The 15,417-nt window shown below is 40.5% G+C and overlaps 1 protein-coding gene across 1 annotated transcript in view; it reads right to left on the bottom strand.

Moving 5' to 3' along the window:
• Positions 1-15,417, bottom strand: part of CUL4A (cullin 4A) — a 72,903-nt gene that overhangs the window by 53,383 nt on the left and 4,103 nt on the right. Inside the window, exon 3 of the mRNA XM_006851519.1 lies at positions 2,210-2,313. Coding sequence (XP_006851582.1) covers positions 2,210-2,313 — 104 coding nt within the window. The remainder of the gene's footprint in view (positions 1-2,209; positions 2,314-15,417) is intronic.

Genomic DNA, 15,417 nt, shown 5'->3' with positions numbered 1-15,417 from the left:
GTACTTACATTATCTACTAATTGTTTATTCTGTGCTAATTTATGGCAATTGTTGCTGAACACTGGAATCCAGTAAGTTTGGTTAAGAAAAAGCATAACAAAAATTAATATCGAAATACACATTCAACTGCCTGTCTACAATGCCATGTAATGCACCTGCACCATTTTTACGCATTTCAAAGTATGTCTACTTCATCCCCCGAATAGTTTCTAAGCCCAGTCACACATCCCAATCACAAAGCGGAATTTTCAAACATCTTTTAGTTCCATGGTCTTTTGTTTGGATATTCTGATTCATTAAGACCCGAGTTTGGGGTCAGAGGAAAGAGTAAATGTATATGAGTGCATCTAGGTGTCTTGGTCATGGCACTTTCAATATTCTCCTCCAACACCATAACTCAAAAGCATCAATTCTTCTACCATTTTCCTTATTCACTGTCCAGCTTTCGCATGCATATGAGGTCATTCTTACAACTTCCTAAATCTTAGAAGGCTTGGGACTTGGTTTATAATTTCCTCTAAGACTAAAAGTGAGACTACTTTAAAGATATGAACATTAGGGCCACAAATTTCTATCTAGGAATTGCTAACTAGTTCTTCCTTCCTATGGGATTCCTGTTCTGCTCACTGAAAATATGAGTGGCAGTTTCTGTGTGCCTTCAAGTACGTCTGCTTAGATATTTTACAGTTTGAGTTTTCAAAACCGTGAGCGTGGCCGTTGCTATCTCGAATCACCTCATTATCTTTAACACAGAGCGCTGCCAGAAGGTTATTTCGGAGATATATTTCATGATGCCAAAACAGAGCTAGAATGGTCTTTAGGCTTTCATTAGGGACACTGCAGATATTGTCCCGCCCTGAGACGTCACACTCTACATATAATCAAGACCCTCGATGGGAGGAACAGGAGTCACTACTGTAGCAGTTCTGAGGTTTCCTGTCCCTGAATTCAGAATGCTATGGTTTCTCTACGGGAGAGTGAGCAGTGGGGGTTGACAGGGATCCTTGAACAGATTCTAAAAGTGAAATTTTATAAATGAAGAAGCTGAGGCCCCAAAAAGTGCAGTCACAAATAGATTTTCTGCAATTATAGTATTCACTTTATAATTCCTACACAATGAGAAAAGGGTGTGGCTATTGTAATGGGAGCAGGCTATGGAACTAGACTGAAGCCAGATTGTACAGGATTTTGTATTGGCTGCTAAAGACATCTGAGTTTCCCCGGTAGCTACTTGAACCATACATGGTGGGATGGCAAAATTCTAAGATGGCCAACAAGATCTCTACCTCCCCTGTATATAAACCTTGTACAATCCACTCTCCATGAATGTGGCAAGACTGAATAGGATGAATTAATCCCTGCCTTAATTAGGTTACAGAGTACTGGTGGTTCAGTGGTTAAAATGCTTAGCTGTGAATCAAAGCTCAGTAGTTCAAACCCATCAACTGCTCTGAATGAAGAAGATGTGGCAGTGTGCTCCTATAGAGTACAGCCTAGGCAACCTATAGGGCAGTTCTCCTGTCCTCCAAGGTAGTTAGGACTTGGAGTCAGCTCGATGGCACTAGGTAATTCGGTGATATAAGATGTTCTTAGCAGACGAGACGGTGCTCCTGTTGGCCCAGAAGAAAGCAAACAGCCTCCTTGTAAAAAGAAGGGGCCACATGGCTGAGAGCCCCCCTCCCCAAGTCCGACAAGAAGGAGCTGAATTCTGCCAACATCTGAACGAGGCTGAAGGGATCCTGCGCCTCAGATGAGCCCACAGCTCTGCTAACACTTGGATTTCGGCCTGTGAGACGGAGCAAAGAAGCCAGCTAGGAGATAACCAAAGTGGACGGTGTGAAGCCTCTAGGTTTGTGGTAGTTTTTGACACATTGTAGAAGACTAGTACAGATGGGTTTTAATACAGGACAGCAGAACTCAAACTTGAAGATGTATTTCAGAACTCTATTTAAATACTTCAAACTGATCTAACATTATTTCCCAAACAGACATTATTTTCAGATCAGTAAAGTAACTCAAATGGTGAAACTTCATCTAAAAATCTATTAAGTCACATCAGGCAAACATAAGCTTTTTGGGCTATAAATAAAAGTGAATTTGAAAAAGATGCTGTTTTAATATTAAGAATACCAATTAGTTCTTTACCTATTAATACTCAGTTTCAAAGGTTTAGATAATGAACAGAAACTGCAGAGCCATGAAAGGATATTCCCTGAACTGAAAGGTTTGTACTTGGACATGAGCTTCACAAACTTGACGTAGCTGCTTGTAGAGCGTTGGGGAAACTGTGTGAGAACAGAGATTCTCAACAGCCTAAAAAAAAACAAAAAGAAGAAATCCATTACTTGATAACAAATTATTTCTTAAAAACAACTTATTTATACGTATTGTTATTGTTAGGCGCTGTTGAGTTGGTTCTGATTCTATAGGAGTGCCTGGTGGGTTTGAACCACCAACCTTGTAGTTAACAGTCCAGTGCTTATCCTACAGCATCACACCAGGACTCCTCTATACATATAGTTATAATCAAAATAGAAAGGCAAGCCCCCACCCCCACCCCCAACAGTACTTACATTATCTACTAATTGTTTATTCTGTGCTAATTTATGGCAATTGTTGCTGAACACTGGAATCCAGTAAGTTTGGTTAAGAAAAAGCATAACAAAAATTAATATCGAAATACACATTCAACTGCCTGTCTACAATGCCATGTAATGCACCTGCACCATTTTTACGCATTTCAAAGTATGTCTACTTCATCCCCCGAATAGTTTCTAAGCCCAGTCACACATCCCAATCACAAAGCGGAATTTTCAAACATCTTTTAGTTCCATGGTCTTTTGTTTGGATATTCTGATTCATTAAGACCCGAGTTTGGGGTCAGAGGAAAGAGTAAATGTATATGAGTGCATCTAGGTGTCTTGGTGTGGCACTGAGGGCTAATGCGCCAAACTGCAAAGTCGTTTGAACTGCAAGGTCGGTGGTTCAAGCTCACCATTGGCTCCTCGGAAACCCTATACAGGGTCGCTATGGGTTGGAATCAACTCGACAGCACTAAACAACAACAACAAAAACAGCAGTGAGCCCTGGTGGTTCAGTGTGTAAAATGCTTGGCAATTATCAAAAATGTGGTGGTTCTGCAGGAGAAAGCTGGTCAGCTTCTGCAGAGATTCACAGATCTGCTGTCCTGTAGATGGACTACGAGTTAAAATGGAGCCGATGGCATGGGGGGCTGTATGTGTGTGTCAATTTTAAGTTGATCCTGATGACTGATTATTACAATATAAAATCAGGGGATAAAGTTGCTGCACTAGAATGAAGAGTATTTTCTCACTCAGTGCCCACTCTCCATAAAGTTCAATCACTGTACGCTTCACGCCTAACAAAACAGTAACGAGATGAAGGAAAAAACACACAACTGGATGCCCAGACAACACACACAGGCCACTTTATTTTGTTTGTTTAGTTTTTTTTCTGCAGGCTAGAAGTACAATTTACTTAAGAATAAGTAAGTTTTTGAGGCAGGGCATTTTTTCCTTCAAACATTTTTATCCACATCAAAGAAACAAAAGGTCTGTGTCTTCTTACCAGTTATCTACAAAACCAGGATTTCATTCCATCCAAATACTAAATAGAAACATGGTTTTTCTACTAACTAGTTTTGATTTTTTTTTAAGAAAAAGAGGTAATTTAAATTTTTATAAAGATATCATAGTAATACCTATTATAATTGTAAGAAAAACGAGAAACAATCCAAATACGTAATACTAGGAAACTTATATATTAACTTAAACTAAACACCATGATTACTACTTTGAGGTATTCAAGGCAGGCATTTTTGCAAAGATCAAAAAAGAAGGTGGTGGTGATGTGCCGTGGAGTCGGTTCCAACTCATAGCGACCCTGTACAGGGTTTCTGAGGTTGTAAATCTTTACAGGAGCAGAAAGCCTCATTTTTCTCCTGCGGAACAGCTAGTAGTTTCAAACTGCTGACCTTAAGGTTCGCAGCCCGATTCGTAACCAAAAAAGGAAGGTGGAATTATGTCATCATAAACTGTACACTGTTTCCTAGTAAGTTCATCACCAGCAGAATATATGCAAGTTGTTCCTCTCTATTTTACCTTTTTACAAGAGTAGAGATTCCTCTTTACATTTTACATTTATAGCCTTCAATTCCTTTCTCTTAATTCTTCAATTCCATCATTTTTGTGCTCATGTCTTTATCATTTTGTCAAAGATACACCACGCTGCTCTCTCCTAAACAATTCAGGATAAGTTCACAACAAAGGGTGTTGCTGCAGTAGCTAGTTAATCATCAGTGGACTACGCAAACGATTACAAAATAAGTGTCGTACATAACATGTGAATTCAGTTCCTTTAGTAAAAACTAAGGTAAGTAAGTATACGTGCCCCAAACAGCATTTTATTAGGACAATTTTCTGAATGCTTTAATTCATGGACCAAGAGTCTGTATGTTCCAAGCAATCCTTTTTCCAGGTTAATATGTTATCATCACTCTTTCTCCTGTATGTTCCATGTGGCAGACAGTTTTTAATTACATTAATTGCAGATTCATTTTGTTCTCAAATTGAGAATTTGAAGCCATCTCAAAAGAATGAGCCACCCTGGGGTAAGGTGGCGACTTCACGGAGGTGCTGGTGACTTTCATCGTGTCATCTGCTGAGACCCCAGTTGCTTCTTTATGGTACAGCCACCTCCTTACCTTAGAACACTGGGTGGTGGTCTTTGTCCCACTACCTGTACTGTGAGTTCCTGACTGCAACACAGTTTTCCCACAAGCACTTTTTTGGGGGGGATGTTTGTTGTTGTTTTCAGGTGCCTTCGAGTCAGTACTGACTCATAGCGTCCCGAAAATACTGCCTGGTCCTGGGCCAACGTCACAATTGTTGCCACGCTTGGGCCCATTGATGCTGCCACTTTGCCGATCCATCTCGCTGGGGGGCTTCCTCTTCTTGATGTTTGCTTATGCTTCACTGACTATGTATGCAAAGACATTCAACTGTTTTCTTTTTTTAACAGCTGATAAAATATAGCAGAAAATATAATGCCATATATGAGCATACAGTACATCTAAGACAACTGGATATGAAATTCATATTTATATACATATAGATCATAACAGACTATACAGAATATTGCAAAGAATTGGTATTCAAGAACACTTAAGTTTACTTATGAGGAACCTGCACATAAACCAAAAGGCAGTTATTTGAACAGAACAAGGGGCTACTGAATGGTTAAAAATCAGGAAAGGTGTACACCAGGGTTGTATTCTTTTTTTTTTTTTAATTTTTATTGTGAATTGAGTGATAGTTTACATGGGAGAACATCAGTTTTATACTCATTGTTTCAATGCAATGATTACAATCCCCTCCGTGCATCATCATTCAACAATATTTGCTTCAATTCCAATTCTGTGGGTTTTTTTTTTCGGATGTACACAAAACCACTCAGGAATATATAATCATTTAAACAACTCAAGGGCATATTCTGCAAGCCTGCCTCCTGGCCACCAGCACACAGCCTTTCTCTTTCCATGAGTCCAGAGTCCTCAGCTGTTCCTTCTCTCCATGTCCCCATCTCTGGTGTTATTGCTTCTCTAGGTAGGGTCCTGCATTCCGCTCACGCTCTTCTCCATTTATGGTTCTAGGGTCCTCTGTTCCTGGACTGTAAGATTAAATACTCCCCGCTTTTTGTTACAAACCTTCTACCTTTACAGTTGTGACAGTCGCAATTAGTCATGATAACAATTACTATTGAATCATAAGAATTTTATCCCCATCTCTTTTCATCAGACCCATCTAGACAAAATGAAAATTATTCAGTGGGGACTCTACCTTCCCCCGCACACTCGGATGTTGTATGCCGTGGAGTTGGTTCTGACTCATATCGACCCTGTACAGGGTTTCCGAGGCTGTAAATCTTTACGGGAGCAGAAAGCCTCATCTTTCTCCCACGGAACAGCTGGTAGTTTCGAACTGCTGACCTTCCAGTTCACAGCCCGATTCGTAACCACTACGCTACCAGAGCTCCTTAGCCAATGTTTAAGTTGCCTGTCCCTATCTACCCTGTAGACAGAGGAGACAGGATTGATACTTGATGTGAAGATTCTTTCCCTTTCAGTATTCTGAGTTACAACATTCTTAAGTATAGGTCCAGTTCATCAAATTGTAGCAATTTACACTTGCTTCATTTATCGAAAACTGTTTTTTAAATCTTCCTCTAGTCGAGTTCTAAGCATCAAGCCATCGATGCTAGGTAGAATGGTTACTGTCTGCAAGTTTGGGTGTTCTTGTGCATCTCCCCTCACTTCATATCAGCTGGGTGCTTCACTCTCAGCTCTAGCCCTCCATGCCTATGTCCTTGTCCATGGGCTCAGGAGTCCCCAGGTCTCACCACACTTCGGACCAACCAGGCCCTTCCTCTTCTCTCTCGTCTCCAGGTCGATGGGAGTCTATGGAACATCCCACAAGTACATTTTGAAGTTTAGAAATTTGTGGAATTAGTCAAATTTTGATATTTAGAAATACCTTCTCTAGATCTATGAAATCCCAGTTAGTGATGGGTACAATGTGCCAAGATGATCAGCATTTGTAAGAGCTATCCCAGAGATACTTAACTAATTCAATACAGGGAGGCAGAGAAGAAACATTAAATTGTACTTGAACTAGAAAAAGAGTTCTTCCTCTGTATAAACTTAATTTCACGGGTTAAGTTCTATTTGTTTGGACTACGCCTGCTCTCCTCCAGTTTCTGACTGTATCCCTGCCGCTTCAGTCAGGTTCGAAGCGACTACTGCACCGCCGACTCCTCGTTTCCTTAGCAATATGCTCGCCCCTCACAGACTACCAACTGTATCATAGATGTTGTCGTTAAGTGGCGTTGAATCGCTTTTGACTCACAGTGACCCTGTAGAGGGTTTCCGAGGAGTGGTTGGTGGGTGTGAACGGTCACCCTTGTGGTCTGTAGTCCAGTGCTGACCCTACAGTGCGTCACACCAGGAGTCTATATGAGATCCGGTTGGGTCGGTTCTGACTCACAGCGACCCTGTATAGGGTTTCCCAGGAGTGACTGGTGAGCTTGAATTGTTGACCTTGCAGTTCAAGCGACTTCACAGTCCAGCGTGTGAACCCAGCGCCACACCAGGTCTGCAGTATTATCTATAAGTATATGAACTAGATAAGCATGTCAGCCTCAAATAACTATTCAATCACCCCAGTACGAATCTATTGATACTTACACAAAATACTTCATCTGGACAAGAGCAGTAATTTCCTTCAGGTGTAGAATACCAAAACACAAAAAATAAATTGTGGGATAAAAAGAACTATATATTTACTAAATTTTTAAATAACAGTATTCCAATTCTAGAAGATTATCTGTTTCATGTAAAGACCCTTAAAGCTTAAGTTGAGATTAGTCAGAAAATGGGGAGACAGATGTCATACAGAAAAAAATCTCAAAGGAAAAAAGTCATCAAGCACTAATTCAAAAAACAGAGCAAACAAAACCCCGTTACATGTGGGGACTTAGCTGCGCTGCTATAAAAGGAGCACTGGCTCTGAGCATAAGGCAAAACCTGAATCCATTTGGTATTTTAAGCACAGGCTACTTCCATTTTACACGCTAAAAGGCAGCCCAATGTTCTTATTACAGATAGGGGTGGTGGTGGTGCGTCACCGGGGTGGTGCCGACTGATAGCACCCTTGTCTAAGGTTTCTGAGTCTATAAATCTTTATGGGAGCAGAAAGCCTCAGCCTCATCTTCCTCCCTTGGAGCAGTTGGTGAATTCAAATTTCTGTGGTTAGCTGCCCAACACATACCCCAGTAGGGAGGTAATCAGCAGATACCATCCCTCATGATGAAATAGGTAATTGTGACCATGAGGGTCCTGGTTAGCGATAACCCTTTACTCAATGGTTGTTGGTGTGAAGTGGCGTTAAGTCAATTCCAACTCATACCACAGGGTTTCCAATGGGCAACTGGCAGGTATGGAGTGCAGACTTAGACGTTAGCAGTCCAGTGCTTACCCTACAGTAGCACAGCAGGACTTCTATTCAGTGGTGGGTGGGTGGTGTGGGCCTGCTGTCAAGCTGTCAGCTGACAGGGACCCTATGTCGGGTTTCTGAGGCTATCGCTATGGGTCGGAACCAACTCGACACAGCACTTAACAACAACAACAACAACAACATCTTTACAGAAGCAGAGAGCCTCCCCGAGTTCCCGTGGGGTGACTGAGATTCTAACTGCTGACCGGGAGGTTAGCTCCTCCCCAGCCCATGATCCACTATGCTACCAGAGCTCCCTCTTACTCAACAGTTGTTGTTGTTGTTCAGTGTTGTCGAGTCGGTTCTGACTCATAGCAACCCTCTATAGGGTTTCCAAGGAGTGGCTGGTGAGCTTGAACCACTGACCTTGCGGTCCAGCGCATTAACCCACAGTGTCACACCAGGACTCCTATTCCTATTTAAATCGTAATCTGCTCCCCACTTTGGAGAAATATGCTGGTAGTGCTGGCTCTATGCCCTGCTTCCTAGAAATCATTAATAATAAACAATAAAGCAAACATTAAATTAGGACTCCAAATCTGAGTGAGAGGAAGGAACAAGAGGGACGAGTTCCAAAGATGAGAGCGTTACTGAGCACAAAGGATTTCCTGTCCTAAATACTCAATGTAAACTATCTCATACAAGTCATCAATGTGATTGGAACCAATATATTTGAGTCTGTGTATTCTTGTCCCTGCTTTTAAAAATTTACTTATGATTAGACTCCTAACTTGTTACTTTCTCAAACCCCTCCATTAAATAATGTGTCTACATATGTGTCTACCATTCCCTCTCTTTAATCAATTTTTCCAGTCTTATCAGTACATTTGATACTCACAATGAACTCTGCTATTAGTCTCCATCATGAACAATTATCACTGGGTACAGATTTTACACAGAGATTCCTACAGGACTGGAGAAAAGGGGCATGACTTGTCAGAACTCATGGAGCTCTCGGATAGGTTGGCTTCTGCATCAAAATCAATCTGAAATCAACATTTTGCCTTTGTCTGCAACTCTTCTAGCAAATGTAGTCTTGTGTTTTTCTGTTCTTATTAAGTGATAAGTACTATTAAGACATATAGACACAATACAGATGATACACTTTCATCAGCAAGTAGTTTATGACAGATCTAAAACTTTAAACTTTAAAAACAAACAAAATCTATGCATTTAAAATATTCTTTTCCTCACACCCATAGGACAAACGGACTGAGCGGTGGCTCTGTGTGTGAAGTTTTTTTCCATTACAAACTTGAGTTCCTCCATAATATACCAAATAAAAACAAAGCTAACAAACACAAAAACCAGTGAAGACCCTGGAAACAAACAAAAATGCTGTAATTAACTTCTCCCAGGTAAGTCTCCTTGGGAGAAAGTTGAGGCTTTCTGTTCTCCCAAAAGATTTAAAGCCTAGGAAACCCTACACAGGGGCGCTGTGAGTCAAAAGAGACCCCGCTGCACTCAACAACAGACAAGCCTCCTAGAGTGTTTACGTCTGATACAAAAAGCCTTCACAGGAAGATATGAGATCTGCCTCAGGGGAGACTGAACAACATGAAATATGAGAGGTTCTCCCACAAACCACCACAAATACTTTCTAAAAAAAGAAAATACAAACAAAAAATAAGGCAAAAACATTTCAAAGCTTTGGTGAGAATTGGTAGGTACTTTCACATAAGAGTCTTTGGCAAAGTACATGCCATATCACCTCAATTAAAACTGGAAACTTTATTTTAAACCTCATTTATTCCCAGGAGCCCCTGGGTGGTACAAATGGTTAATGAACTTGGCTGGTAACTGAAAGGTTAGTGGTTCAAATCCAGATAGAGGAACGTGAGAGAAAAGCAAGGTCAAGCTGACTCCATGGTAAATGGAGTAAGCTTCCAGCAGATAGAGACTGCAGCTCATTCTTTAATGATTACTTATCTCAACGGGTGCTTCTTACTCACAATGGGCCCAAAGTCTGCCTATACAAGATAGAATAGAATAGAATCATCAACAAGTGGGCCAATTTATCCCCAAATTTAATCTTGGCAAGGAGGATTTTCTGAGCTGTCTATTAAATGCGTGTGATGCTGCAGCCAGTTTTGGTCGTTGTTGCTAAGTGTTGTCACGTCGGTTCCAACTCACAGTGACGCTATCCAGTGGCTGGTGGATTCGAACTATTGACTCTGCAGTTAGCAGCCAAAACATAAATCCGTAAGAAAACTTTTCACAGTCTCCGAGTCAATTCGGACTCGTAGGGCCTGTCTAGGATTTCCAGGACTTCGCCCACAGTGCCTCCAGGGCTCCTTACAGACACCCAGAGGTCTCAGAATTATAACAGAAGCACAAAATACCCCAGGATATCTAGAAGCACTGCTTAAGTAAAGGGACAGGATTTACCGGTATGCCTGAAAACAACCAAAAATGCAGATAAAATATAGGACATAGGTTTTCAAGGCCCTAGAACTGGTATCCTACAGGGCAGAACAGAGTCGGTACACAGGATCTCTAAGACTGTACATTTTTATGGCAACAAACAGCTTTATGTTTCTTCCCCGGAATAGTTGGTGGGCTTCAACTGCTGACCATGTAGTTTGCAGCCCAATGCATAACTCCCTGGAAATCCTAGGGTCGTTATAAGATGGAACTGATGCCAAGTACTTTACACCAACAACAAGAACAAAAACTAAGCATTGCTGTAGTCCTGCCTAACAACTCAAAACAAGATTCTAAAAGGTCATATTGTTTTCAAATAATTCAAATGCATCCAAAACAAAGCTCAAAAATATGTATAAGGCTACTACAACTGTAAGGAGCTCTCATAGCGTAGTGGTTTTGAATCGGGCTGCGAACCTTAAGGTCAGCAGTTCGAAACAACCAGCTGTTCCATGGGAGAAAGATGAGGCTTTCTGATCCCGTAAAGATTTACAGCCTCGGAAACCCTGTACAGGGTCGTTATGAGTCAGAACCGAATCCACAGCACACAACAACAATTACAACTGTATCAAATCAAAGATGGTCAAATATGAAAATACAGCCCATTATGGGGGAAGGTAAAATTAATCACTGAATCAAAACCAATGCAGAATGTTGATTAACAGAATTAGCAGACAAAGATACAAGTGTTATTATTGTATTCCATAAACAAAGTTAAGTAGCGGCATGAAAGCTATAAAAGGATTCAAAATGAACACCCACAGAGGAGAACAATGTGTGAGATGCAAATGACAGCAGAAGGATCAAGGACAGGTGAGATTGTTACAGAAGAAAACGTGTATGGACTTAAAGCAATGGGCAGCCTGAATAAGCCAGTATCCGTGAAAGAAATGGAATCTGTAGTTTGAAATCTTACCACAGAGAAAGTCAAGATGGTTTCACTGGTGAAGTCCACTAATCCACCAATTCAAGGAACAGTCAATTCTACAGAATTATATAGAATACTAATTCTACACAAACTCTTCATTTTATGATATTAAAACCAGATAAAGACACCACATGTAAACTACACAACACCTGTATCCTTCACGTTCACTGATGCAAAAATCAACAGTTTTAGCAAGTTGAATTCAACAATCTATTAAAAGAAGTATCAGGATTAAGTAGAATTTGTGCTAGGACTAAAAGACTGGGTTTAATATTTGAAAATCCAATAGTGTATTTAACAGACTAAAAATTACATATCACCTCAATAGAGACAGAAAAACCATTTGACAAAATCAAACATTTCTTATAAAAATTCTCAGTATAACTAGGAATACAACGTCCCAACTTGATAAAGAACATCTATTAAAAAAACCTCTAAGCTCAGGAACAAGGCAAACACGCCTGCTGCGATCAACTCTATTCATCATCACACTACATACTTCAGATGATACAGTAAGGCAAGAAAAGGAGAGACATCCACAGTTACAGATGGCATGATTACCTAGGCCGAATCGCTGATGAAATCTGCACAAACACTACTAGAAATAATAGCTGAGCTTAGCAAGGAAACCGAATGTAAGATTCATACATAAAAATCAAGCGCATTTCTGTATTTACCAACAAGAATACGTTTCACAAAAGGTGTATATTGTTGTCATTGTTAGGGGCTGTACAGTTTTACCCAACAAATGAAACCCTGCCCTGTCTGACGCCGGCCTCACAATTATTCCATTTAAGTCACTTTGTCAACCTGTCTCCTTGGGGGTTTTCCTTCTAGACTGACCGTCCACTTTACCCAGCATGATGTTCTTCTTCAGGGACTATTCCCTCCTGATATGTCCAAGGAGTGAGAGAGAGGCAAAGTCTCCACATCTTCACTGCTAAGGGATAGTCTGAGTATACTTCTGCCAGTAGATTTATTTGTTCTTTTCAATATTCTTCGCCAACACTATAATTCAAATGGATCGATTCTTCTAGGGGCTTCCTTATTCACTGTCCCACTATCACATGCATATGAGGTGACTGAAAATACCCTGGCTTGGGTCAGACACACCTTAGTCAAACTGACAGCTTTGTTCTTTAACATTTTAAAGAGATCCTTTGCAAATTTATTTGCCTAATGCAATATATTTTTTAAATTCATGATTGCTGCTTCCATGAGTGTTAATTGTACATCCAAGCAAAATGAAGTCTTTGACAACTTTGATTTGTTTATCATGATGTTATTTATTGGTCTAGTTGTGAGGATTTCCGTTTTCTTTACATAGTGAAATCTTTGATCTTCATCAGTTAAGTATTTTAAGTCCCCTTCACTTCCAGCAAGCAAGGGTATATCATCTGCAGGTTGTTAAGGAGTCTTCCTCTAATCCTGATGTTACATTCCTTTTCATATAATCCATCTTCTTAGATTATTTGCTCAGCACACAGATTGAATAAGGATGTAGAAAGGATACAACTCTGATCTGAAACCACTCAGTATCCCCTAGGTCAGTTTGACCAACTGTCTCTTGGTCTATGTACACGTTCCTCATGAGCACAATCAAGTGTTCTGGAATTTCCATTCTTCACAATGTTGTTCATAGTTTGTTATGGTCCACACAGCTGAATGTCTTTCTGGTATTCTGTTTTCAACCAAGATCTATCTCATGTCCCTAGTTCCATATGCTATTTTGAATCGAGTCTGAATTTCTGGCAGCTCCCTGTTATGTTGGGGCTTCAAAGAGTTGGTGGAAAAAAATACAGTATCTTTTCATTCCTCTTTTTCCACGAACTTTTTGAATCCCCCTTTAAAAGACCTGTACTCTGTCTGAAAACTAGAAAACATTGATGGAGAAATTTTTTAAAAATCTAAGTAGATGGAGAAACACCTTATTCATATTATTAGCATATTCAGTATTATTAGGACAATGATTCTCCTCACAGTGATATACAAATTCAACACCATTCCCAGTAAGAATCCCAGAAGTTTTTTGTTTTTTTTTAGCAACTGGCAAACAGAGCTTAAAATTCAGACAGTACACAAAGGACCCAGAATAGTCAAAGAGGGCAGCAAAGGTTCTGTAGGAGAATTCTCGCCCTCCATGCAAGAGACCTGGGTTCAAGTGCTAGCCAGCATAGTTCATGTGCAGCTCCTGCCTATCTGTCAGTGGAGGCTTGAATGCTGCGGTGATGCACAACGGGTTTCCGAGGGTCTTTCTGACTAACAAGGGCAAGCAAGAAAGGATAGCTGATCTAATTAAATAGAAAGTCAGCCACTGAAAATCCTAGGGAGCAGAGTTCTATTCAGATACCGTGCAGCTGTCGTTAAGTGGGGGCTGCCTTGAGAGCAGGTCATAACGACAGAAGAGCCTGAAGAATCAAGTTGGAGGACTATCATGATCTGAGTTTAGGATTGATTAGACCCGCACACAGACAGACAACGAGGAGTTGATAAAGGCGCAGAGACGGCTCAACAGGAAAAAGATCAGCTTTTCAACAAAGGGTGCTGTAACAACCAGAAAACTACATACAAAAAAACGGAGTATGATTTACATCTTACAATGGATATAAAAATTAAAATAGATCACAGACCTAAATGTAAAACCCCCAACTTAAAATGTCTAGAAGGAAACAGAAAAGCAAGTCTTTGTGGTCCTGGAATAGGCAAAGATTTGGTAGATAGAGTTCATCAAGAACCAATGATACATTTGAGTAAAAAACTATTGCTCTTCAAAGATGTGTTGATGTTGTTAAGTTCCGTGGAGTCGGTTCCAAGGCTTAAATCTTCACAGGTGCAGAGAGCCTCATTGTTCTCCCATGGAGCAGCTGGTGGATTCCAACTGTGGACCTTGTGGTTCATAATCTAGTGTTTATTGTATGCAGCAACGATGCACGCTCAGAGATACTGCTCAGATATCCAAACCCAGCCACAGAACACATTTACAAGGCAAATCTCTGATACGGGACTTTCAGAGAGAATAAAGGAAGCCCTAGTGTAGCAGTGGTTCAATCACTTGGCTGCTAATCAAAAGGTTGGTGGTTCAAACCCACCAGTTGCTCTTTGTTAGAAAGATGTGCCAGTTTGATTATGGAACTATTCCAGCTTTGGAACCACTACGGTGTAGGTTCTACTCTGTCCAAACAGCAATGTGTATTTAGAATATATAAAGAACTCTCAAAACTCAAACAAAATAAGAAAATAAACAACTTTTAAAATGAGCAAGAGACTTGAACAGATGTTTCACTGAGAAGATATGTGGATGGCAAATAAGAACAAGAAAGACGGTCACTTGGAAAATGCAAATGAAAACCATGAGATTGAACTATACTTTCCAGAATACCTAAAATTAAGACGGACAACAGTAAATAGTGACGAGGATGCGAGCAGCTGGTACTGTCACGCGCTGCTTGTGGAATGCATAACGGTGGCCCCCCACTTGACAAACAGGAAATTTCTGACAAAGTTAAATATATACTTTATACATGATCCTACGGCCCCACTTCTAGAATTTCACCCAAGAAGAATGAAATTATATGCCCACACAGACTTGCTTGGAACTGTTCGTAGTAGCCTTAAGGAGCTCTGGTGGCGCAGTGAGTTAGGCGCTGGGCTGCTAACCACAAGGTCAGCAGTTAGAATCCACCAGTAGTTCCACTGGAGAAAGAGGAGGTTTTCTGTTCCTGTAAAGATTTACAGCCTTGGTCACTATGAGTCAGAACCAACTCAATAGCTCAGAACCACCCCCCAACCCCCACCATATAGTAACAACAAAAACACTGGAAACTCAATATCCATTAACTATTGAATAATAAACCGCTTGTGGTATATACACACAGTGACTACTACTAAGCAATGAAAAAAACAACTTAATGTACATAATGAATAGGAATCTCAAAAGCATTCTCCTGAGCCCAGTGCTGCCACTGGAGAGTCAGCACTGAACTGATAAACATTAAC

This window comes from Chrysochloris asiatica, unplaced genomic scaffold (assembly GCF_000296735.1).
Source record: "Chrysochloris asiatica unplaced genomic scaffold, ChrAsi1.0 scaffold00029, whole genome shotgun sequence".
NCBI classification, from domain to species: Eukaryota; Metazoa; Chordata; class Mammalia; order Afrosoricida; family Chrysochloridae; genus Chrysochloris; species Chrysochloris asiatica.
This window is presented reverse-complemented; position numbering and strand designations above follow the sequence as displayed.